The 26,101-nt window shown below is 41.4% G+C and overlaps 1 protein-coding gene across 2 annotated transcripts; it reads left to right on the top strand.

The window, feature by feature from the left end:
• Positions 1-5,727: 5,727 nt before the first annotated feature.
• On the top strand, positions 5,728-26,101 carry LOC115177277 (B-cell receptor CD22). Of its 2 annotated transcripts, XM_029737910.1 has the most exons (17): positions 5,728-6,105; positions 8,773-8,824; positions 9,621-9,956; positions 10,172-10,483; positions 10,582-10,842; positions 10,930-11,193; positions 13,330-13,593; positions 15,770-16,030; positions 16,141-16,404; positions 16,510-16,770; positions 16,880-17,149; positions 22,169-22,429; positions 22,539-22,808; positions 24,567-24,893; positions 25,141-25,228; positions 25,383-25,482; positions 25,577-26,101. In XM_029737910.1, the coding sequence occupies exons 2-17, from the start codon at positions 8,779-8,781 to the stop codon at positions 25,985-25,987; spliced, it is 3,996 nt and encodes a 1,331-aa protein (XP_029593770.1). In that variant the 5' UTR covers positions 5,728-6,105; positions 8,773-8,778; the 3' UTR covers positions 25,988-26,101. The 2 variants fall into 2 exon arrangements, with proteins under 2 accessions (XP_029593770.1, XP_029593779.1); XM_029737919.1 differs by lacking the exons at positions 5,728-6,105; positions 8,773-8,824 and adding an exon at positions 9,341-9,398.

The raw sequence follows: 26,101 nt of genomic DNA, 5'->3' as shown, positions 1-26,101 counted from the left end.
TATGTGTGACTCCCAATCAGCAACAACACTCTACAGCTGTGCCTGATTGGAAGCCACACGGCCAAAATCAACGAAACAAATCAACATAGAAAATGCACATAGAACGCCCACCCAATGTAACACCCTGGCCTAACCAAAATAACGAACAAAAACCCCTCTCTATGGCCAGGGCGTTACAGTTATTTTGTTTTAAATACTTTGCACAAAAGTATCTTTCAAATCAAATCAAATGGTATTTGTCACATACGCCGAATACAACAGGTGTAGACCATACAGTGAAATGCTTAGTTACAAGCCCTTAACCAACAATGCAGTTTTAAGAAAATACCCCCCCAAAAAAGTAAGAGATCAAATATTTAAAGAGCAGCAGTAAATAACAACAGGGGGAACCGGTACAGAGTCAATGTGTGGGGGCACCGGTGTCGAGGTAATTGAGGTAATATGTACATGTAGGTAGAGTTATTAAAGTGACTATGCATAGATAATAACAGAGAGTAGCAGCAGCACAGAAGGGTGGTGGGGGAGTCTTATGGCTTGGGGGTAGAAGCTGTTTAGAAGCCTCTTGGACCTAGACTTGGCGCTCCGGTACCGCTTTCCGTGCGGTAGCAGAGAGAACAGGCTATGACTAGGGTGGCTGGAGTCTTTGACAATTTTTAGGGCCTTCCTCTGACACCGCCTGGTATAGAGGTCCTGGATGGCAGGAAGCTTGGCCCCGGTGATGTACTGGGCCATACGCACTACCCTCTGTAGTGCCTTGCGGTCGGAGGCCGAGCAGTTGCCATACCAGGCAGTGATGCAACCTATCAGGATGCTCTCGATGGTGCAGCTGTAAAACCTTTTGAAGATCTGAGGACCAATGCCAAATCTTTTCAGTCTCCTGAGGGGGAATAGGTTTTGTCGTGCCCTCTTCACGACAGTCTTGGTGTGCTTGGACCATGTTAGTTCATTGGTGATGTGGAGGCCAAGGAACTTGAAGCTCTCGACCTGCTCCACTATAGACCCGGCGATGAGAATGGGGCGTGCTCGGTCCTCCTTTTCCTGTTGTCCAAAAGATATCATTTTCATGTACAGTATGTTCTAAATGCAGCATAGTATATCGGCTGAAATGATTGTGCTTTACAAGAAAATTAAATATATCTAATAGTAAACATATTTAGGGATGTTCTTTAAGTAACGTCAAACCAAATATTGAGTTTATTAATAAAAACAACGCTTGTTTATCCATATCACTTCCAATGATTGTTAGCTAGCGCCTAGCGTTTGCTAAAGTTAGCTGAAGTTTGTAGTGGCTGTTTAAAGAAAACCAATTACTATTTCTCCTGGCCCATAGACTACTTTTAGGGTGAGAAACCATCATCAAGTTGTAGAATACTGAACATCCTATTGAGGTCATGTTGTTAAAACCATGAAGCACCAATATACAGGAAGAATGCAGGGCTTACCATCGTCCTCTTTGACAACCTGCGAGAAAGAAAAACATATTTACAGCACTGATACTATGAGTTAGTTACTAATTATTGAAATGTTTCAATATAATGACTGGTGTTTTACAATATTCATAAATGTACTGTCTGAATTTGTACAAACCAACCCCAACAGTTATGATGTAAAGGCAAACCAGTGCTAGAATAATTATAGTCAATAGTTTTTCACTTCCTGGAAAAGAACATAACAGTTATTTTGTGCTAAAAGGTCACTAGAAATATAACTCTTGTTTGAAAGCCCATATCAAAGAAAACTCTTATGATTTTAATAATTCTCAAAAATAATATTGACTGTTGCACATTCTGCAAAGAAGACCATCCATGTAAATACTCAAGTTTAAACTGAGATTACTTCAGCTGAGACGGACCTACAGCTTTCATGTTGTATGGTCTGTGTGTTTGCAACACAAAAATGTTACTGATATACTAACAGTCTTTACAGATGGTACTTTGAGTTAGCAGTAAAGCACACATCAGTTCTGTTATTAATGCAGAAACACATATCCCAGTGATAAAGCGTGGTAAGGACACACATTTGGACAAAAAAAGATTGGTGTCTACAGGATCGGTGTTCCCCCCCCCCCGCGGGACGGTTGAGCTAACGTAGGCTAATGTGATTAGCATGAGGTTGTAAGTAACAAGAACATTTCCCAGGACATAGACATATCCGATATTGGCAGGAAGCTTAAATTCTTGTTAATCTAACTGCACTGTCCAATTTACAGTAGCTATTACAGTGAAAGAATACCATGCTATTGTTTGAGGAGAATGCACAATTATGAACTTGAAAATGTATTAATAAACCAATTAGGCACATTTGGGCAGTCTTGATGCAACATTTTGAACAGATATGCAATAGTTCATTGGATCAGTCTAAAAATGTGCGCATACACTGATGCCATCCAGTGGCCAAAATCAAAATTGCGCATGGGCTGGAATAATACATTATGGCCTTTCTCTTGCATTTCAAAGACAATGGTACCAAAAAAATGCATGTTTTTTTCTTTGTATTATCTTTTACCAGATCTAATGTGTTATATTCTCCTACATTAATTTCACATTTCCACAAACTTCAAAGTGTTTCCTTTCAAATGGTATCAAGAATATGCATATTCTAGCTTCAGGTCCTGAGCAGTTAAATTTGGGTATGTCATTTTAGGCGAAAATTGAAAAAAAGGGTCCGATCCTTAAGAGATTTTAAGGAGCAATGCTAAAATAACAGTAGCGAGGCTATATACAAGGGGTACCGGTACAGAGTCAATGTGTGGGGGCACCGGTTAGTCGAGGTAATTTAGGAAATATGTACATGTAGGTAGAAGTAAAGTGACTATGCATGGATAATAATCAGAGAGTAGCAGCAGCATAAAATTACAAATAGTTCAGGTAGCCATTTTGTTAGCTGTTCAGGAGTCATATGGTTTGGGGGTAGAAGTTGTTTTTTGGGCCTTCCTCTGACACCGCCTGGTATAGAGATCCTGGATGGCAGGAAGCTTGGCCCCAGTGATGTACTGGGCCGTACGCACTACCATATGTAGTGCCTTGCAGTCAGAGGACGAGCAGTTGCCATACCAGGCGGTGATGCAACCCGTCAGGATGCGGACACCAAGGAACTTGAAGTTCTCAACCTGCTCCACTACAGCCCCGTCAATGAGAATGGGGGAGTGCTCGGTCCTCCTTTTCCTGTAGTCCACAATCATCTCATTTGTCCTGATCATGGTGAGGGAGAGGTTGTTATCTTGGCACTACAATGCCAGGTCTCTGACCTCCTCCCTATAGGCTGTCCCATCGTTGTCGGTGATTAGGCCCACCACTGTTGTGTCGTCGGCAAACTTAATGATGGTATTGGAGCCGTGCTTTGCCATGGGTGAATAGGGAGTACAGGAGGGGACTGAGCACGCACCCCTGAGGGGCCCCCGTGTTGAGGATCAACGTGACTGATGTGTTGTTACCTACCCTTACCACCTGAGGGCGGCCCGTCTGGAAGTCCAGTCTCAGTGAGTTTCCTGTTTGAAAAGAACAGAGGGGAGGGTGATGTAGTGGGTTGCGTTTTGTGACAGAAAACAGAGGACCAACACAGACAGACAGAGTGTACTGTTAAACCAAAGTTTATTTGTAATTTACAGTAACACACTGTTACTGCCAGATATCGTAAAAACAACATGATTTTCTTTAGTGTAAACATGCAGCACTTGGTACTGTAGACTTTAGGGAGACTGTGATGCATTTCCAGTAAACTCTACCCACAGGTCCTACCACATAATCTGCTATAGACTATCCATCTTGATATCATTTTCCATGTATTATCTAATTTCTATTCACCGGGGGTGATGTGTAAGAACTGTCCATCTGCATCCTGTTTAATCAAACCAAAATGAAATTGGCAGAAGTACTGACCTCATTGCAGTTTCGCATCCCTTTGCACATCAGCATGAAATATGTTTGTTTGGTCAAATGTAGCCTTTGGTTACTGCAGTATAGCCTGCAAGGCTGCAGTATAGTGAAATGTTTTCAGTAGAAAGTATTTAAAAAAATATATATATATAATATTCTGAATGTATTTATGTTGTGATTCAATGTATAGTTGAAACTGAAATGTAATAAAAAAGTACTTCATTTATGTAATTGGTTGATTGTTTTATAGCTATAAACCTCAAAAGCCTATCCATCACTAGCATCTGGACCCTATCAGACACTTAGACACCGTAGACTCCTCTCATGAACATTTCAACCTTGTTGAAAGTGCTACATGTATAAAGAAAGACAGTGAGAGAACCACATGCAGTATTTTTAACCTCCGGTCACATAATGTGAGAAATGTGCTTACTGGCTATATACAGCACATTTTGTTCAGTGTCAATGTAGTGTCAATTACATATTTGGCCTGTTTCTGCTTTCTGTTTCTATTCCCATTTCTGACTTCTCTGTGTAGATTTCAATAAAAAAAATGTATATTTACTGAAAAGCAATAATTAATATGCAAACAAATTTGTTTAACCTTTAAAAGATTTTGGAGATTTCTTGGAGATTATATGTGGATTTTGTAATATTGAAAAAAAATGAAATTGTAAAGATGGAACTGGGATTTGTAGGGCTGGTTTATGCAGAAATATTCTATTTTCATATTTAGATATTCAACATATCTGTAAAAAGGAAATAGATACTGTTAAATTATGGAATCAGTGTTAATTCCATCATCTCTGTTGATATACTGATGCTACCATTTGTTCACTTGCTTTTGTAATAAGAATAAACATTTCTTGGTGAAAATACAACCTGTTAAATGATTTATCGGCTGAACAGCACTGACACTCAATAGCAGTGACCAAGAAAACGAGATGGAAGTTAGTATATGAAAATATACATATTTGGGTGGAACAGTGTTACAATATATCTGAGACCCACGGCTGCAAAATTGCATCCTGCACAGGTCCCAAACCAAAAAAAGAATGTTAGACTACATCTCCTCAGTCCCAGATGTATCTCTTAGTAGTATTTTTTGTATGTCATCATGATTATTGTGGCATCTGTAGCCTCTGAAACATTAGAAAGCTGTCCACTCGTCTGAGACCACACGAGTCCCCTACACAAGCATGTGTTGTGTCCATGCTAGACAAGTACATGACATATTTTTCCTGTCTTCTTTAATATGTGGTGATTATGTATAAAATAAAGGATTGAGAATGAAACATTCTGAGCCAGAGCTAAAGGTACAGTAGTTTTATAAGTGTCACAAAAAGATAACATTGGGCTTAAAGAGTTTCCAAACTGAGACGTAGGGCCACATTCATATATTGATAGACAAGTTAGAGAGATTGTTTCCCTTCCAAATTCTGCAAATATGGACAACCAAACATAGCTGTGGGAGGTAGGGGTGCTGAGCAGCACCCCCTGATAAATCAGAAATTAGTGAACTAAGCCTTTATTACTCCTGTACGAGCGGACCAAAATAGTTGTCAGCAGCGCGGGTAGAACAAAAACTCTCAGCAGTAAGATAGGAGGTTATCTTTCCAAGTTAAGCCAGAAAGGACAACCAAACAAATATTAATACAAGTACGATAGATGTTCTCCATATATAGGAAACCCACAAAATAATGAATGCTTTCAAAAATATTAGTTTTTGATAGCATGATAGTTGGATTGGTCAAGTTGACCAATGTTGCTATTTCAGACAAAATATGACTTAATTTCCGATGTAAATACCATTACACAATATTCTCAATGATTTTGATCCATTTTGATGTGATTTTTATAGAATTTCACAATTTTCTACCGTCGAAGCCTAATGTTGCATTTTTGCTGTTTCCAGAAATTCCTTCTACAAACAAAATAAAAAACCCTGATTATTTTCAATATCAGAGGCCTATTACAAGTATTTCTCAAGGGTAATAACATTTTTTTCCTCATTTGGATCTATGCTTGGGTCTCGCAGGGTTGAAGATTCATAATACATACAGCTTTGAAAGTTCCTCATTTTCCAAAGACACAGTCAGTCAGTCAGTCAGTTAGTCAGTCAGTCCGTCAGACAGTCAGTCAGTCAGACACAGTTGCAGTTGAATAGGACATACATACACAACATACTTCCTATTTGATCCTCCCTACTATTCTATCTGTTGGCAAAAAAGGTATGTTATTTAATAATGTCATAATAAATGTATAGGAGCGAACACTTATTTACTCATCAAAATAGCTCCAGTTTTATTGATTATACTCGGTAACACTTTACATTATGGTGCCCTTATTACTCAAATATATATAAATATTTTGGTAATTGATTGGAACATTTTACTGTGTAGTTATTCCTGTGAGTACAGTGTAATAAGTATTGTAATTACTCATTGTTACAGTGTGCTTGTACTTACAGCAGTAACCCTAACCCTTACCCTAACCCTAAGTACAGGGTAAGTCCAGCATAACAATGAGTAACTACAATACTTGTTACACTACAGGAACAATTACACAGCAATAAAGGCACTGGAATGTAAAACGTAACCGTTAAAGAGGAATTTACACTGTGTTAGCACCATCAAATCTTATTACAATCTGTGCATATACACCCTTGGGAAGAATATGATGTATTTGTTTACATTTTGTGACAAGCAAGCATAAATATATGCAAATGTTCATGTTTTCATCCATTCATAGAATGTTTGGAAATGACGTAGAGTCAGGTATTTGTAAAAATTCTATATTAATACAAATGGGAAAGTGGCGGTGCGTTTGGGCAATTAATAGACACTTCATTAAATAAAAACACTGGACACAGACCGCTGCGCCATAACTAATCAGAGCTATACGGGCGTGTGCCATTCACTTTGATATTGCACTGCACTGGACTGTGTGTTTACAGGCAGCAGCACAGCACGACTTTGGTTAGATCATTGTTTTGAAAGCAGTAGCACACAGCAGTAGTCACAAAATAAACCTGAATGGTTTTCTGCAAATATATAAATACCACGGGAGTCTTACTTTTGGGAACTTTACAGTCCTATTGATCAATCAACCAACAGGTACGCTCTTAGAAAAAAAGGTGTTCTTCGGTTTGTCCCCATAGGGGAACCCTTTTTGGTGCTGGCTAGAACCCTTTGCAGAGGGATCTAGAACCCTCTATATAGGGCAGCAGAAAGATCAGCAACTGCAAATCCAGAGGTTATGAGTTCAAATCTCATGGTCCAGTTTCACATTTTTCTATCTGGATCAGAATGATCCGGATTCTGTAATCCGCTTTTTTGCAATCCAGAGTGATCTGGCTGTTTTTGAGCTGTTTTTTCTGTGAATCGAATAGATTTAAATGTTAGAATTGGGTTTTTCAAAATGGAAATGTTTTATATTCTGATCCTCCAGATAGGGATCCGGATTTGGTAATCCAATCTGACCTTTAATCAGGATTAAATGTTGTTTTTTGCATTTTTCAAAACTCAAAGGTGGTGATTAGGATAGTTTTGATGCCGAAAATCAGGACTACCTTGATCCCATTCTAATCCAGATTAATCAATTTGAAAAACTGGCCCCTGATGACTAAAGCTAATGTCTTGAGAACATTTTACAAACGTCCTAACATGGTCCTCAATGACGTCCTGGTAACTTGCAGGGAACTCAGCAGCACAGAGGAGGTCGTTCACTACCTTTACCAAGGCAGTTTCAGTGCTATGCATAGGCCAGAAGCTCGACTGGAGGGGTACGAAAGTTCATGAGAGGCCCTGTGTTGTTGGATTTGTGACGCTACCACCCACTCAAGCACTTACATTAGCCTCGTACAAATAATCCAATTTCTGTACTTACAGCATTCTTATAAATTCATTTTTCATTAGGTTTTTTACATTGACATCTGTCAAATCAAGTTCCATTTCCTGTAGTCCACGATCAGCTCCTTTGTTGAGGGAGAGGTTGTTGTCCTGGCACCACACTGCCAGGTCTCTGATCCCCTACCTAATAGGCTTTCTTGTTGTCGTTGGTGATCAGGCCTACCACCGCTGTGTCGTCAGTAAACTTAATGATGGTGTTGGAGTTGTGCGCTGCCACGCAGTCGTGGGGGATTAGGGAGTACAGGAGAGGACTAAGCATGCACCCCTGAGGTGCCCATGTGTTGAGGGTCAGCATGGTGGATGTGTTGTCGCCTACCCTCACCAACTAGGGGTGACCCGTCAGGAAGTCCAGGATCCAGTTACAGAGGGAGGTGTTCAGTTCCAGGGTCCTGAGCTTAGTGATGAGCCTGGAGGGCACTATGGTGTTGAACGCTGAGCTGTAGTCAATGAACAGAATTCTCAGAAAGATGTTCTTCTTGTCCAGGTTGGAGAGGGCAGTGTGGAGTGCAATAGAGATTGCATCATCTGTGGATCTGTTAGTGCGGTATGCGAATTGGAGATGGTCCAGGGTTTCTGGGATGATGTTGTTGATGTGAGCCACCAGCCTTTCAAAGCATTTCATGGCTACAGAAATGAAAGCTACAAGGCGATAGTGACTTAGACAGGTTACTTGAAGAGAGCAGGCAAGAAGATTGTCAGGTGTCCTACCCCATAGCAACCACCTGATTCTGGCAACCTAGCAGTGGCCTGGTCAGAGAGGTCACTGGGAGTTTGGGCAGACAGTTTATGACCCCCTAGTCTCTCTGGCAGCGTCAGGGGATGGGTGGAGCAAGTCTCACAGGCAGGGGAATCCGTAACAGGTCTACCTCTATACTATGAATAAATGCTACACAGTGGATGTTGACTGTAAAAAAAGAAATCCTTAATTTCACATGCAGAGGTAATACAAGCCAATAACAGTGTTATTCCCTCTGCTCCTTCCTGACAGAGACATGGCTGGCGCTTTAAGATTCCTCCTCAGTGGCTGTCTGCTGCAAGGTGGGTGGCTGTGGGAGTTGGGATCACTGGCCAAGGTCAGGGGTGAAAGTAAGGCGGTACGGTCCAGTATGGTGTCCAGGCAAAATAAATAGTGGAGGTACGCCGTACCGGTAAAACATGAGCCAATCACAATAATAAATAGAAAAATATCATAAGAAGTAGGCTATTACAGTATTATTTATCATTACCGCATGTCAGAGGCATGAAACATTTGTGAATTTACTTGAAAATGTGTGGTATAGCCCACGCTCCATAATGTGATGTGGTTCGGGTGGAGGAACGTGCTCGGGTACAGCCTAGTAAAGGAGCCACTTAAAGTGTTTCCGATGATGCAATCAGATGTAAACATCATGACTGGTTGTGTTTATGACGTAAATAAAGGTAATACATTTTAAAAGTTAAATGACAAATCTTTATGACTTGGCCCACAGAGATCCTATTGAATTAACATGGATTCTATAACTAATTCTATGATTAGGCCCATAAAAACGCACACATAAGAGGTCCCGTACAGAGAAGATATGAAACCTACTTCCACCCCTGGCTAAGATGATATGTGTAGCAGCAATGTCTGGTAATAATAATGAATTAGTTCTTGATACACACTCACACCCTAACATATGTCCTATGTTGATCGTAAATATAAACATTCAAATAAAGTGTCACCCAGCTGGAAAAATGGATTTACAGAGAAAGCTGGTGCTGAAATACAGTACATCTAAAACGCTGTCTTTGTTGAATTGAATGAGTCGCATCGAACTCTGTAAAGACTTGCGCTGTTGTTTTTGTGTTTTAGGTGTTCTCTGTGCAGATTGGACAGCCTTGATGCCTCAGAGTATAAAGGCTCTGAAGGGATCATGTGTGCGCATTCCCTGCTCATTTACACTTGGTTCTTCGAAGTCAGTGGACTATAATCCCTGCCTAAAAACTCACTCATGTAATGCCATTTGGATGAGAGGTGGACCAGATAAGACAAACACAGTAGGCTCCAGTCCATCTGGGAACTTGAACCAGAAAGACTGTACTACAATCCTGGACAACATGCCTACTGGTGACACGTATTACCTCAGACTAGAATGTGGCAATTGTGTTATGTTTAATTTTGGCACACCTGTTCAAGTCAATATCGCAGGTAGGACACATAGCTATTCAATCAAACGGAATTATTGACCACCCATGATTCTATACACTTTACCTCGACAAAACTACATGAAATTGTCTTAAACGTATTTGTGATTATAGACTTTGTTTTCACATCTTTTTGAACAATTGATTGATTATCATTGATAGTGGGTGTGTTTGTTCCTTTTAGTTTCATTGAGCTAGGAACGTGTCTTTCTATTCTAGACGTTCCCCCCACACCCACTCTAACCCCAGCTACAGTGGAAGTGAGGGAGGGGACCTCAGTGAGTTTGATTTGCTCTGCTGCAGCCCCATGTCCCTCTCTCCACCCAACTCTGACATGGACCCCCAGTCTGGGTCAAAGTGTGGAGAGACTACAGGAGAATCAGGATAAAACTCAAGTCAAGACCTCTTCTCTGACCTTCACTGCTTCATACCTCCATCATGAACAGTATATCTCCTGCACTGCTCTCTACAAACGACAAGACGACAGGAATGTCAAGTCACCTGAAACTAGTCTGACCGTCACGGTTCTATGTAAGATCATTTTGACTTTTTTCCCACCTCATATTAGCATCAGTTGGTTGGTTTTATTTCAGTCAAACATGAATAACATTGTGTGCACTTTCTCTAAGTTTCTCCCAAGAACACCTCAGTGTCAGTCAGTCCCTCTGGTCCAGTGGTAGAGGGCAGCTCCGTGACTCTGACCTGCAGCAGCAATGCCAACCCAGCAGTGAGCTACACCTGGTACAGAGTCAATGGAGTTCAGGTGACAACAATGGGGTCTAGCAGAATGCTAACTATCCAGGTGTCTGCAAACAACAGTCAGTTCTACTGTGAAGCCAGAAATGACCATGGAACCGAGAACTCCTCTGTCATTCAACTAGATTTGCCATGTAAGTACTTGCACTATCTCAGTAGCAATGGGTGCAATGGTGGCACCACTAAATTCACTTGTTTCAAACATTGTCCCTGTTTTTCAGATCCTCCCATGTATACCTCAGTGTTAGTCAGTCCCTCTGGTCCAGTGGTAGAGGACAGTTCTGTGACTCTGACCTGCAGCAGCAATGCCAACCCAGCAGTGAAGACCTACAACTGGTACAGAGTCAATGGAGTTCAGGGGACATCAATAGGACATGGAGAGAAACATCAGACCCAGGTGTCCACAGATCAAAGAAAGTTCTACTGTGAAGCCAGAAATGTCCATGGAACACAGAACTCATCAGTCTTTGAACTGGATGTAATGTGTAAGTATACAATGAAATACAATGGATGAGCGCTAGTATTTGAGTACTCAGGTACTCGATTCAAGGTTTGTATTTGTGTACTATAATCAAATGCAAGTACTCAAAATGTACAAATGCAACTATTTAGCTGGTTAAATTTATAAGCACTGACATTTCAACTCTAAGATGTATTTGATGTTTTGAGAATACAGTATGTCAAATGCAGTGAAAAAATGTTCAGTTTGTTTTTCAGTTGTGTAAAGAATAACCAGCGCAACCAGTACAACTCACATGTATTTTTACGAGAGTACTCAAACACTGATGTTTTTTCAAATGCCCATCCATATTAAATACAAGTATTGAACATTTCTTTGCAATCACTTTGTACAGTTGAAGTCAGAAGTTTACATACACCTTTGCCAAATACATAAACACAGTATTTCACATTTCCTGACATTTAATCCTAGTAAACATTCCCTGTCTTAGGTCAGTTAGGATCACCACTTTATTTTAAGAATGTGAAATGTCAGAATAATAGTAGAGAGAATGATTTATTTCAGATTTTATTTCTTTCATCACGTTCCCAGTGTGTCAGAAGTTTATATACACTCAATTAGTATTTGGTTACATTGCCTTTAAATTGTTTAACTTGGGTCAAACGTTTTGGGTAGCCTTCCACAAGCTTCCTACAATAAGTTGGGTGAATTTTGGCCCATTCCACCTAACAGAGCTGGTGTAACTGAGTCAGGTTGTAGGCCTCCTTGCTCGCACACACTTTTTCAGTTCTGCCCACAAATTTTCTATAGGATTGAGGTCAGGACTTTGTAATGGCCACTCCAATACCTTGACTTTGTTGTCTTTAAGCCATTTTGGCACAACTTTGGAAGTATGCTTGGGGCCATTGTCCATTTGGAAGACCCATTTGCGACCAAGCTTGAACTTCCTGACTGATGTCTTGAGATGTTGCTTCAATATATCCACATAATGTTCCTGCCTCATGATGCCATTTATTTTGTGAAGTGCACCAGTCCCTCCTGCAGCAAAGCACCCCCACAACATGATGCTGCCACCCCCATGCTTCACGGTTGGGATGGTGTTCTTCGGCTTTCAAGCCTCCCCCTTTTTCCTCCAAACATAACAATGGTCATTATGTCCAAACAGTTCTATAATTGTTTCATCAGACCAGAGGACATTTCTTCCAAAAGTACGATCTTTGTCCCCACGAGCAGTTGCAAACCGTAGTCTGGCTTTTTTATGGTGATTTTGGAGCAGTGGCTTCTTCCTTGCTGAACGGCCTTTCAGGTTATGTCGATATAGGACTCGTTTTACTGTGGATATAGATACTTTTGTACCTGTTTCCTCCAGCATCTTCACAAGGTCCTTTGCTGTTGTTCTGGGATTGATTTGCACTTTTTGCACCAAAGTACATTCATCTCTAGGAGACAGAACGCGTCTCCTTCCTGAGCGGTATGATGGCTTCGTGGTCCCATGGTGTTCATGCTTGCATACTATTGTTTGTACAGATGAACGTGGTACCTTCAGGCATTTGGAAATGGCTCCCAAGGATGAACCAGACTTGTGGGGGTCTACAATATCTTTTTCTGAGGTCTTGGCTGATTTCTTTTGATTTTCCCATGATGTCAAGCAAAGAGACACTGAGTTTGAAGGTAGGCCTTGAAATACATCCACAGGTACACCTCCAATTGACTCAAATGATGTCAATTAGCCTATCAGAAGCTTCTAAAGCCATGACATCATTTTCTGGAATTTTCCAAGCTGTTTAAAGGCACAGTCAACTTAGTGTATGTAAACTTCTGACCCACTGGAATTGTGATACAGTGAATTATAAGTGAAATAATCTGCCTGTAAACAATTGTTGGAAAAATGACTTGTGTCATGCACAAATTAGATGTCCTTACCGACTTGCCAAAACTATAGTTTGTTAACAAGAAATTTGTGGAGTGGTTGAAAAATGAGTTTTAATGACTCTAACCTAAGTGTATGTAAACTTCTGACTTCAACTGTGTGTATATATATATATATATATATATATATATATATATATATATATATATATATATATATATATATACATATATATATATATATATACATATATATACACACACACACACACATTAGTATTTTCTTCTTTAGACTCCCCAAAGAACACCTCCGTGTCAGTCAGTCCCTCTGGTTCAGTGATAGAGGGCAGTTCTGTGACTCTGACCTGCAACAGCAATGCCAATCCAGCAGTGAAGACCTACACCTGGTACACAATCAGGGGAGCTCGGGAGATACCAGTGAAGAATATGCCAGAGCTAACTGTCCAGGTGTTGACAGATAACAGCAAGTTCTACTGTGAGGCCAAAAATGACCATGGAATCCAGAAATCCTCTGCCTTTCAACTCGATATGATGTGTAAGTACACAATAAAATAAATATGTATAATATTTTTGTTCTATACACACAAAACTAATTGTTCTATATAGTACCAAATTAGGGCTCTTTGGCTTGTAGCCATAGTGGATCCTTTGTTGGTGTTATAAATATATATATACAAAAATAAGCTTCTATAAATAACCATGCTCATAAGGTTCTAAATGGAACCTCTGTGGTGATATAAAGAACCCTTTCCTAAGGTTCTATAAAGAATCTTTAATAAAAGGTTCTGAAGAGCACCAAAACAGGGTTCTGCTATGGTTACAACCCTTTTGGGGGCTATATAGAACCCTTTTTCATGTTTTGTTTTCATATAGAATCTTTTTGGACAATAGTTTTATAAAGATACTTCCTCGATCTCAAAGGTTCTTTGTAAATCTTTTTGAAGAACCATACAGGGTTCATTATTTTGTTTAACCATATTATATTGTTAAAGGTCCAATGCAGCCATTTTTATCTCAATATCTTATATCTGAATAGCAATTAAGTACCTAACTGGGATTGTTTTAAATAAAAATTTGTCAAAAAGAAACAAAAATATCTTCTTAGCAGAATCATTTCTCTGTCACCAGGCAGGCCAAAATTACATCCCACCAAAGCAGGCGGAGATTTCAGACCATCTTTTCAAACAGCTATTACGTTAAAAGGCCGTTATCATAAGTTTTTACAATTTCACAGTATTATTCCAACCTCATTGTCACGTCTGTCTGAAGAATGGGACCAAGGCGCAGCGTGTGTATCGTTCTACATTTTATTTTAACGGTGAAACTATGCAAGACATACAAATAAACAAAACATCAAACCGTGACGAAGAGGTGCAACATACACTAACTCAAAACAATCTCCCACAAAACCTAGTGGGAAAAACAACAACTTAAATATGATCCCCATTTAGAGACAACGATAACCAGCTGCCTCTAATTGGAGATCATCCCAAAAAACAACAGCATAGAAAAACAGAAACTAGAACCCAACATAGAAATACATAAACTAGACAAAACCCAACATAGAAAAAAGAAACTAGAACCAGCATAGACATAAATAAACTAGACAAAACCCCCTGTCACGCCGTGACCTACTCTACCATAGAAAATAAAAGCTTTCTATGGTCAGGACGTGACACTCATAGTGTGGAAATATACACTGAGTGTACATAACATTAAGAACACCTGCTCATTCCATGACATAGACTCACCATGGGATTCCAGGTGAAGACTATGATCCCGTATTGATGTCACTTGTTAAATCCATTTCAATCAGTGTAGATGAAGGGGAGGAGACGGGTTGAAGAAGTATTTTTAAGCCTTGAGACAATTAACACATGGATTGTATATGTACGCCATTCAGAGGGTGAATGAGCAAGACAAAATATTTTAGTGCCTTTGAACAGGGTATGGTAGTAGGTGCCAGGCGCACGGGTTTGTGTCAAGATCTGTAAACCTGCTGTGTTTTTCACGCTCAACAGTTTTCCGTGTGTATCAAGAATTGTCCACCAACCAAAGGACATCCAGCCGTCTTGTCAGAGCTGTGGGACTCTTTTGACACCTTGTAGAGTCCTTTCCCCGACGAATTGAGGCTGTTCTGAGGGAAAAAGGAGAAGGGGACGAGGGGTGCAACTCAATATTAAGAAGGTGTTCCTAATGCTTGATAGAATCAGTTTATATGAAACACAGGAATACCTATTTTTGACAGCACTGGGCTTTTCAAATTCTTTAGGTGTTATAACTGTGTTAATTGACAAGTGGAGTCAGGTGTGCAAGCTCTAGAACAGCTGGAGACATCTGAGGAGAGAATGGTTCTCAGTCGAGTATTTCAGGAGTATTTCACAAGACACTGTGACTGACCGTAGTCATAATGATGATGAAATAGCATAACACAAAAAGATAAGCTAAACTGGAATGACACTCTCACTCGTGGTTGCACAAGAAGAGCTGTGAGCAAACCACATCCCAAAATATTTGGATGAGCCGCCACCCCTTACATTTTAACTTTCACTAAGAGAGGAAAGAATCAATGAAGAGCTCAAAGGGTTCTTTGAGCCGTCACCCTTCCATAATAACCCTGGAGGAACCCTATTCTCTAAGTGTGTAGCCAGTATCATAACACACACTATGCTTACTTTTTTCATTCATTAGCTGTTGTTCCTTCCCCCTAGACCCTCCCAAGAACACCTCAGTGTCAGTCAGTCCCTCTGGTTCAGTGGTAGAGGGCAGCTCTGTGACTCTGACCTGCAGCAGCGATGCCAATCCAGCAGTGAGCTACACCTGGTACAGAGTCAATGGAGTTCAGGGGACATCAATAGGACATGGAGACAAACATCAGACCCAGGTGTCCACAGATCACAGACAGTTTTACTGTGGTGCCACAAATGACCATGGCACTAAGAACTCATCAGTCATTGAACTGAATGTATTGTGTAAGTATAATTCTGGAACTATTGTTTGTACTCAATTTTAGTTGTGAGGATAGCACCAAGTTTTACAGCTTTTTACAGCCTTTTTACTGTTTTTACACCTGTCTCTTCAGTTCCTCCCAAGAACACCTCAGTGTCAGTCAGTCCCTCTGGTTCAGTGGTAGAGGGCAGCTCTGTGACTCTGACCTGCAGCAGCGATGCCAATCCAGCAGTGAAAAACTACACCTGGTACAGAGTCAATGGAGGCCAAGTGACACGAATTGCTAATGAAAAAGAGTTAAAAACGGAAGCATCTACAGACAACCACCAGTTTTACTGTGAGGCCAGAAATGACCATGGGACAAAGAACTCATCAATCATTCTACTGAATGTGCTATGTAAGTACAACATTACAAACATACTGGGGCCTCAAGTAATAACTTATTAAACAAAAAAAACAACAGGTAGAACATTTTAATTGCATATTTTTTGTTGTTTTCCAGACCCACCAAAAAACATCTCAGTGTCAGTCAGTCCCTCTAGTTCATTGGTAGAGGGCAGCTCTGTGACTCTGACCTGCAACAGCAATGCCAACCCAGCGGGGAGCTACACCTGGTACAGAGTAAATCAAGAACAGGTCACAGAAGTGGGGTCTAGCAGAATGCTAACTATCAAGGTACCAGCAGACAACAGCCAGTTCTATTGTGAGACAAGAAATCGTCTTGGATCCCAGAACTCATCTGTCACTCAACTAGATGGGATGTGTAAGTGCAAAATAAAAACAAATGTACACAATATTTTTGCACCTTGGCTTTTGTCATAACACACTCTAAACTACCTGTTTCCATACAATATGCTTCTTCACTTCTTCAGATCCTCCCAAGAACACCTCATTGTCGTTCAGTCCCTCTGGTTCAGTAGTAGAGGGCAGCTCTGTGACTCTGACCTGCAGCAGCAATGCCAACCCAGCAGTGAAGACCTACACCTGGTACAGAGTCAATGGGAATGAGGGAGTCATTGTAGGATCTGGACAGAGCTTCACCTTCAATAAGATTGCTATCAATGATAGTGGGCGGTACTATTGCGAAGCAGAGAACAAGCATGGGGTGGACAACTCAACAACTACTAACATAGATGTGGCATGTAAGTTGTTACACTTCCATATCCTGTGAACAGACTTTAAAGGGGCAGTGCAGTCAAAAACGTGATTAAAAAAATGATATTTCCAAGCACTGTGCTTAAAATAAAAAATCCTGGAATTTCAGCACGTCATCACAATCTGATCTAATTATTCTGACCAATGACCAGTCATCTTTTATTTGTATATAGTATGTATCCTCCTACTTTTAAGTGGTAAGTGGGGTAGGCTCTAGAGGGTTCCCAAACTTTTTCACTCAGGCCCCCTTCCAGCATTGGGAAATATCTCTCCCCCCGCGCGCGCACACAAAACATCTATTTCTTTTTTTTAACCCCTTTTTCATGGTATCCAATTGGTAGTAGTTACTGTCCTGTCTCATCGCTGCAACTCCCATACAGACTCGGGAGAGGCATGCGTCCTCCGAAACACAACCCAACCAAACCAAACCAAGCCAAGCCAAGCCAAGCCACACTGCTTCTTGACACAACACACATCCAACCCGGAAGCCAGCCGCACCAATGTGTCAGAGGAAACACAGTACACCTAGCAACCTGGTCAGCATGCACTGCGCCTAGCCCACCACAGGATTCACTAGTGCACAATGAGACAAGGATATCCCTGCCGGCCAAACCCGGACGACACTGGGCCAATTGTGCATCGCCCCATGAGCCTCCCGGTCGTGGCCAGCTGTGGCAGAGCCTGGGCTCGAACCCAGAATCACTGGTGGCACAGCTAGCACTTCGATGCAGTGCCTCAGACCACTGCGCCACCCGGGAGGCCCCTAGCAAAACATCTATTTCTATGGGCACAAGCACTGTCCATGACACAAACTGTTCACACCCCTCTTGTTGATGGAGAGAAAATTTAGCAGGTTTAAAGCTTATTTCCTGCAATTCTACACATTCTGTCATTGAGTGCAGAGAACATTTTGCAGTTTTAAAGCAAAGTTTCTTGCAAGTCTACACATTTTGCCATGTCTAATGTGTATTCATGTGATATTTGAGCGTCACAAACATTACAACAAAATCTATGAGCTAAAACATCTAGCTAAAAAAAACAGAAGCTGACATGGGCTACTTGATTTGGACATTTCTGACAAGTTACAAATATCTCTCCAAGGTATGAAATGACTGACATGACATGAAGAAAACTGATGGTTCACTACCAAATTACGAAAATGCACCTTGTGCATTCTATTATTACAACTATCAAGTGTAAGTTGAAAGCCGGACTGAGTTCCTTTAAACGCGTTCCATGACTTATTAAACATTGTACAACGGGTGGGTCTAATCCTGAATGCTGATTGGTTAAAACCACATTCCAGCCAGTGTCTATTCCACAAATTACCACCAGCTAAATCTATGATGTTAAAATGCCTATTTACTGTGTTCCATCTGAATGTGCAGTCCACTGTCTAATCAGCCCAGACTGGCACTTTATAAACTTGATCTCCACTATAAAAAGCATATTGACATTCTCTCACATTTCTTTTAGACTAACATTTAGTTTTCAACAGAGGACATTTGTATAAACCTTGCTGTCTGTCTCTCTGACATTTGCAACATTGTTTCAATATTAAAATTAGATCTCCAGATGTCCCATAGTAATGAACATGTCGGGAGTCGGGATGAGACAGACAGGCAGGCAGCTTTTCTCAGCCAGTCAAAATCATGAATAACATAATTTTTATGGATATATACAAAGAACTATCAATAGAAAACAGGTCAAACAAAACAATGGGTAATTAGGTTGCTGTCTTTCCAGATTCTGTTTAATGGGATTGTGTTAGCTGTGTTGCTGGCTAGCTCCTCTGAACAAGTGTCCTGACAAGAGACCACATTTTCAATGCCAGGCGAAGTTGCGCCTCATTAGCTCATTGTTATGGATGTATCCAAATAAATGTCACTAGAAAACAGCTTAAACAAATGCAAATGCAGCTACTTTGCTGTTATTCTGGCTACACTGTTTGACGTGACTGTCAGTTAGCCATAGTTTGCTAGCTAGCAAGCAAGGGATAAGAACGTTGCCAGTCAATTATGGCAATGGACATTTAGAACCAACGACTGGGTCGCATCCATAGATACAGAACAAAAAGACTGAACGACTGGGTCGCGTCTCTGGCAACCGAACCGATAGAACGAACAACCAGCCGGCTTGGATAGCAACCCTAGATTTGTGTCGGGACTATGTCTTGTGGAAGGATGAAATAGTTTTAATAAATTCATCCAAATAATGTTTTTAATTAAAATATGTAAATCATTATTTGAATATGTTGGTGTCCTGTTGTATAAAAGTGATAATGCCCTCGAATGCCGGTGTTTGGAGGATATATTGGTACAGTTTGCCTGCCCTCAACTTTGTCTCGGCCCTAACAACTCTCCTTCCAGACTCACATTAAGCATCTCCAATCCAAAATTAATCTAGAATCGGCTTCCTATATCGCAACAACGCATCCTTCACTTATGCTGCCAAACACACCCTCGTAAAACTGACCATCCTACCGATCCTCGACTTCGGTGATGTCATCTATAAAATAGCCTCCAACACTCTACTCAACAAACTGGATGCAGTCTATCACAGTGCCATCCGTTTTGTCACCAAAGCCCCATACACTACCCACCATTGCGACCTGTACGCTCTCGTTGGTTGGCCCTCGCTTCATACTTGTCGCCAAACCCACTGGCTGCAGGTTATCTACAAGTCTCTGCTAAGTAAAGCCCCGCCGTATCTCAGCTCACTGGTCACCATAGCAGCAGCCACTCGTAGCAGCAGGTATATCTCACTGGTCACCCTCAAAGCCAATTCCCCTTTGGCCGCCTTTCCTTCCAGTTCTCTGCTGATTGGAACGAACTGCAAAAATCTCTGAAGCTGGAGACTCATATCTCCCTCACTAGCTTTAAGCACCTGCTGTCAGAGCAGCTCACAGATCACTGCACCTGTACATAGCCCATCTGTAAACAGCCCAGCTATCTACCTACCTCATCCCCATACTGTATTTATTTATTTATCTTGCTCCTTTGCACCCCGGTATCTCTACTTGCACATTCATCCTCTGCACATCTACCATTCCAGTGTTTAATTGCTATAATGTAATTACTTCGCCACCATGGCCTATTTATTGCCTTAACTTACCTCATTTGCACTCACTGTACAGTGGGGGGAAAAAGTATTTGATCCCCTGCTGATTTTGTACGTTTGCCCACTTACAAAGAAATGATCAGTCTATAATTTTAATAGTAGTTTATTTGAACAGTGAGATACAGAATAACACATGTCAAAAATGTTATAAAATGATTTGCATTTTAATGAGGGAAATAAGTATTTGACCCCTCTGCAAAACATGACTTAGTACTTGGTGGCAAAACCCTTGTTGGCAATCACAGAGGTCAGACGTTTCTTGTAGTTGGCCACCAGGTTTGCACACATCTCAGGAGGGATTTTGTTCCACTCCTCTTTGCAGATCTTCTCCAAGTCATTAAGGTTTCGAGGCTGACGTTTGGCAACTCGAACCTTCAGCTCCCTCCACATATTTTCTATGGGATTAAGGTCTGGAGACTGGCTAGGCCACTCCAGGACCTTAATGTGCTTCTTTTTGAGCCACTCCTTTGTTGCCTTGGCCGTGTGTTTTGGGTCATTGTCATGCTGGAATACCCATCCACGACCCATTTTCAATGCCCTGGCTGAGGGAAGGAGGTTCTCACCCAAGATTTGATGGTACATGGCCCCGTCCATCGTCCCTTTGATGCGGTGAAGTTGTCCCGTCCCCTTAGCAGAAAAACACCCCCAAAGCATAATGTTTCCACTTCCATGTTTGACGGTGGAGATGGTGTTCTTGGGGTCCTAGGCAGCATTCCTCCTCCTCCAAACACGGCGAGTTGAGTTGATGTCAAAGAGCTCCATTTTGGTCTCATCTGACCACAAAACTTTCGCCATTTGTCCTCTGAGTCATTCAGATGTTCATTGGCAAACTTCAGACGGGCATGTATATGTATTCTTGAGCAGGGGGACCTTGCGGGCGCTGCAGGATTTCAGTCCTTCATGGCGTAGTGTGTTACCAATTGTTTTCTTGGTGACTATGGTCCCAGCTGCCTTGAGATCATTGACAAGATCCTCCCGTGTAGTTCTGGGCTGATTCCTCACCGTTCTCATGATCATTGCAACTCCACGAGGTGAGATCTTGCATGGAGCCCCAGGCTGAGGGAGATTGACAGTTCTTTGTGTTTCTTCCTTTTGCGAATAATCGTACCAAATGTTGTCACCTTCTCACCAAGCTGCTTGGCGATGGTCTTGTAGCCCATTCCAGCCTTGTGTAGGTCTACAATCTTGTCCCTGACATCCTTGGAGAGCTCTTTGGTCTTGGCCATGGTGGAGAGTTTGGAATCTGATTGATTGATTGCTTCTGTGGACAGGTGTCTTTTTTACAGGTAACAAGCTGCGGTTAGGAGTACTCCCTTTGAGAGTGTGCTCCTAATCTCAGCTCGTTACCTGTATAAAAGACACCTGGGAGCCAGAAATGTTTCTAATTGAGAGGGGGTCAAATACTTATTTCCCTCATTAAAATGCAAATCAATTTATAACGTTTTTCTGGATATTTTTGTTGTTATTCTGTCTCTCATTGTTCAAATAAACCTACCATTAAAATTATAGACGGATCCATTCTTTGTCAGTGGGCAAACGTACAAAATCAGCAGGGGATCAAATACTTTTTTCCCCCACTGTATATAGACTTACTGTTTTCTTTTGTTCTACTGTATTATTGACTGTATGTTTTGTTTATTCCATGTGTAACTCTGTGTTGTTGTATGTGTCGAATTGCTACGCTTTATCTTGGCCAGGTCGCAGTTGCAAAGGAGAACTTGTTCTCAACTAGCCTACCTGGTTAAATAAAGGTGAAATAAAATAAATAAATAAATAAATTAACAACACTGTGCCAATATATCCTCCAAACACCGGCTTCTCTGGCATCATCACTTAATCGAACTACAGATATAACATTTCACTGGATAATTTGTTTTGTTTTTCAGATCCACCAAAAAACAGCTCAGTGTCAGTCAGTCCCTCTAGTTCAGTGGTAGAGGGCAGCTCTGTGACTCTGACCTGCAGCAGCAATGCCAACCCAGCGGGGAGCTACACCTGGTACAGAGTAAATCAAGAACAGGTCACAGAAGTGGGGTCTAGCAGAATGCTAACTATCAAGGTACCAGCAGACAACAGCCAGTTCTATTGTGAGACCAGAAATCGTCTTGGATTCCAGAACTCATCTGTCACTCAACTAGATGGGATGTGTAAGTGCAAAATAAAAACAAATGTACACAATATTTTTGCACCTTGGCTTTTGTCATAACACACTCTAAACTACTTGTTTCCATACAATATACTCTTTCACTTCTTCAGATCCTCCCAAAAACACCTCATTGTCGGTCAGTCCCTCTGGTTCAGTGGTAGAGGGCAGCTCTGTGACTCTGACCTGCAGCAGCAATGCCAACCCAGCAGTGAAGACCTACACCTGGTACAGAGTCAATGGGAATGAGGGAGTCATTGTAGGATCTGGACAGAGCTTCACCTTCAATAAGATTGCTATCAATGATAGTGGGCGGTACTATTGCGAAGCAGAGAACAAGCATGGGGTGGACAACTCAACAACTACTAACATAGATGTGGCATGTAAGTTGTTACACTTCCATATCCTGTGAACATACTTTAAAGGGGCAGTGCAGTCAAAAACGTGTTCTGTAAAAAAAATATATGATATATAAATATAAATATACACTACCGTTCAAAAGTTTGGGGCCACTTAGAAATGTCCTTGTTTTTGGAAGAAAAGCAACTTTTTTGTCATTTAAAAAAACATTAAATTGATCAGAAATACAGTGTAGACATTGTTAATGTTGTAAATGACTATTGTAGCTGGAAACAGCTGATTTTTTAAATGTAATATCTACATAGGCGTACAGAGGTCCATTATCAGCAACCATCACTCCTGTGTTCCAATGGCACATTGTGTTAGCTAATCCAAGCTGTAAAAGGCTAATTGATCATTAGAAAACCCTTTTGCAATCATGTTAGCACAGCTGAAAACAAGGACATTTCTAAGTGACCCCAAACTTTTGAACGGTAGTGTATATGTTTTGCATTTCAGCAAGTTCAGGTGGCATGGAGTTTTTCGCCCACAGCATGACATCACAATCTGATCTGATTATTCTCACCAATGACTAGTCATCTTTTATTTGCATGTGTATCCTCCTACTTTTAAGTCTAGACCAGGGGTTCCCAAACGTTTTCACTCAGGAGAACGCTACCTGCCCGAATTCATAGTGCCAACTGTAAAGTTTGGTGGAGGAGAAATAATGTTCTGGGGCAGATTTTCATGGTTCGGGCTAGGTCCCTTAGTTCCAGTGAAGGGAAATCTTAACACTACAGCCCACAATGACATTCTAGACGATTCTGTGCTTCCAACTTTGTGGAAACAGTTTGGGGAAGGCCCTTTCATCATGACAATGCCCCGTGCACAAAGGGAGGTCTATACAGAAATGGTTTGTCGAGATTGGTGTGGAAGAACTTGACTGGCCTGCACATAGCCTTGACCTCAACCCCATCGAACACCTTTGGGATCAATTGGAATGCCGACTGCGAGCCAGGCCTAATTGCCCAACAGCAGTGCCCCACCTCACTAATGCTCTTGTGGCTGAATGGAAGGAAGTCCCCGCAGCAATGCTCCAACATCTAGTGGAAAGCCTTCGCAGAAATAGTGAAGACTGTTAAAGCTGCAAAGGGGGGACCAACTCTATATTAATGCCCATGATTTTGGAATGAGATGTTCGACGAGCAGGTGTCCACTTGAGCCAGCTATTTGCTGGTTCAAGTGGGGACTCTTCCGGTTGAGGAATAAGTTTCACACATACTGATGTGCTAAATTCACACCTCAAAATTACTCAACAGCAACCCCAGCTTTGAGCTGAGCTCAACTGTAGATCTGAGTCACTAGGAACTACTGTAATGGACCTCACACTGCTTGCTTAGTGAGTACTGCTTCCACCTGATTCGGCTCACACCAAGCCTGATCTCAATACAGTTTTCTGTTCCCAAAACTAGAATCTGTTATGAATAGAGTGCAGTAAGTTTTGTAGATGTGACCCTTTGTCAAAGTTTCTAAAAGTTGTGCTGTTTACAAGGACCGCAATGGCAAATTGAGTTATTGAACACGCACACTTCACAGAGGAAGCGTTCCCTAACGGAAATATGAAAATACATGCTAGAACCCGCCAATAGGATCTCGCTAGCTCTTGCTTGGCTCTGCCCACCTCCTTGCTCGTTCTACCCACTATGCTTAATTTTCTCCCATTGAAAACGACACAGATGAACTACCTCGGGTTAGTTATAAATATTTTTGACTTAACTGTCTTCGTCCTCTGTTGTCTATAGTTGCTCCAAAGATCCTGCTCTCATCTCGCTGCATCAGAACTGCTGATCAGATCAACTGTACCTGTGAGAGTCATGGGAACCCCTCTCCCAAAGTGGAGTGGCGATTGGCTGGACAGCCTGTCAATCACTTTACTAAAACTGTCATCAGGGAGCCAATGGGCAGCACAGGCCTGAGAAGCTCCCTCACCACCCACCAATCACAGGAGAAGGACATGCCCACTCTGGTCTGCCTCAGCACCAACTCTGTAGGATCTTCCAGCCTCCAGTTCTGTACTCAATGCCTGGGGAATCACCAGGGGCTGGACAAAAGCACTGAAGTTCTTGAGGGTAAGTTCTTTGTGTTATCAAATGCCATACATACACTTTGTGCAGCATTTGGTGTTTTTCTGCAGTAAAAGCAATTTGGATCTGGTCAAAACATAATTGTACAGTATAGGTACTTTGAAATACACAAACCAGTCATCATCATTCGTAAGGGGGTTGGACACCATAATTGACTGCAATAATGATCTTGATAACCTTGATAACAACTTTTGCAAGTCTATCAATTAAAGCTTTTTCTGTTCTTCCCTAGGTCAAGTTTCCTTGCCAATCTTCATCACTGCAATATTTGTTTCGGCATTAATGACAGCACTGATATGTGTTTTACTGTATCTCCGAATGTAAGGTCATCACTCTTTTAATGTTCTGGAAATACTCCACCTATTTGTGTCTTTATACTTTTTGTACTTTACATTAACTTAGTTCCTGATTCTAAAGTGTACACTTATTAATAGCTATCTGATTTGACCAGTTTCTTGTATGATGATTTCACAGGGTTCGGGATCCTTGTTTTAAGGTACTCAGAGGTCATTACAAATATTACGACAGTGATGTGGGGATGAACCTAGTTCCGACCAGTGGTGAGAGGACACAGGTAAGCATCATCAGATTCATCCTGGAAATATGTTGATAATGAAATTTTAAAAAAGAAAAATCGGTTAAATGTCTATAAATGTATGTTATTGCAGGATCCTCCTGCGTCAAAAGAAGACATATACGCCAGCAGCATGATGCCGAGTCAGGCCAGGAGACAGGGACGCAAACAAGACCTAGAGGCCCCCAGTCCGGGTCCCAAACCCCTGCCTTCCTCCAAAGCCATCTCTGAGACAGACCGAACCAGCCCTCCCAGTCCTATTGCTGACACTGCTATAGATCCAGCAGAAGGCACTGCAAAGAAGGAGGGGGGTGGCGTGTTTTATTCCAGTGTGATTTGGAAGAAGAAGAAGAAGTGGATGAAGAAGAAGAATGAGGGGTCCGTGGACGGGGGAAGGGAGGCGTCTAGCGGTTCCTACCTGGAGGAAGAAAGGTGTGTGCTGGGAAATGTAGGCAGAGACAGAATAATGAAGATACTGGAGATGGATAACCTGCAGTTTCTCTAGATTTTCATGAATATAATGTGGGCCTATTGTACTTTCACAAAGATATATTGCTCTTAATGAAAATATAACGCTGTTTTTTTTCACCGCAAAACAAATAAAAACATGAAATGTCCA

This window comes from Salmo trutta, chromosome 3 (assembly GCF_901001165.1).
Source record: "Salmo trutta chromosome 3, fSalTru1.1, whole genome shotgun sequence".
In the NCBI taxonomy this organism is placed as follows: Eukaryota; Metazoa; Chordata; class Actinopteri; order Salmoniformes; family Salmonidae; genus Salmo; species Salmo trutta.
Note: the sequence above shows the minus strand (reverse complement) of the source record. Positions and strands in the feature narration are given on the sequence as shown.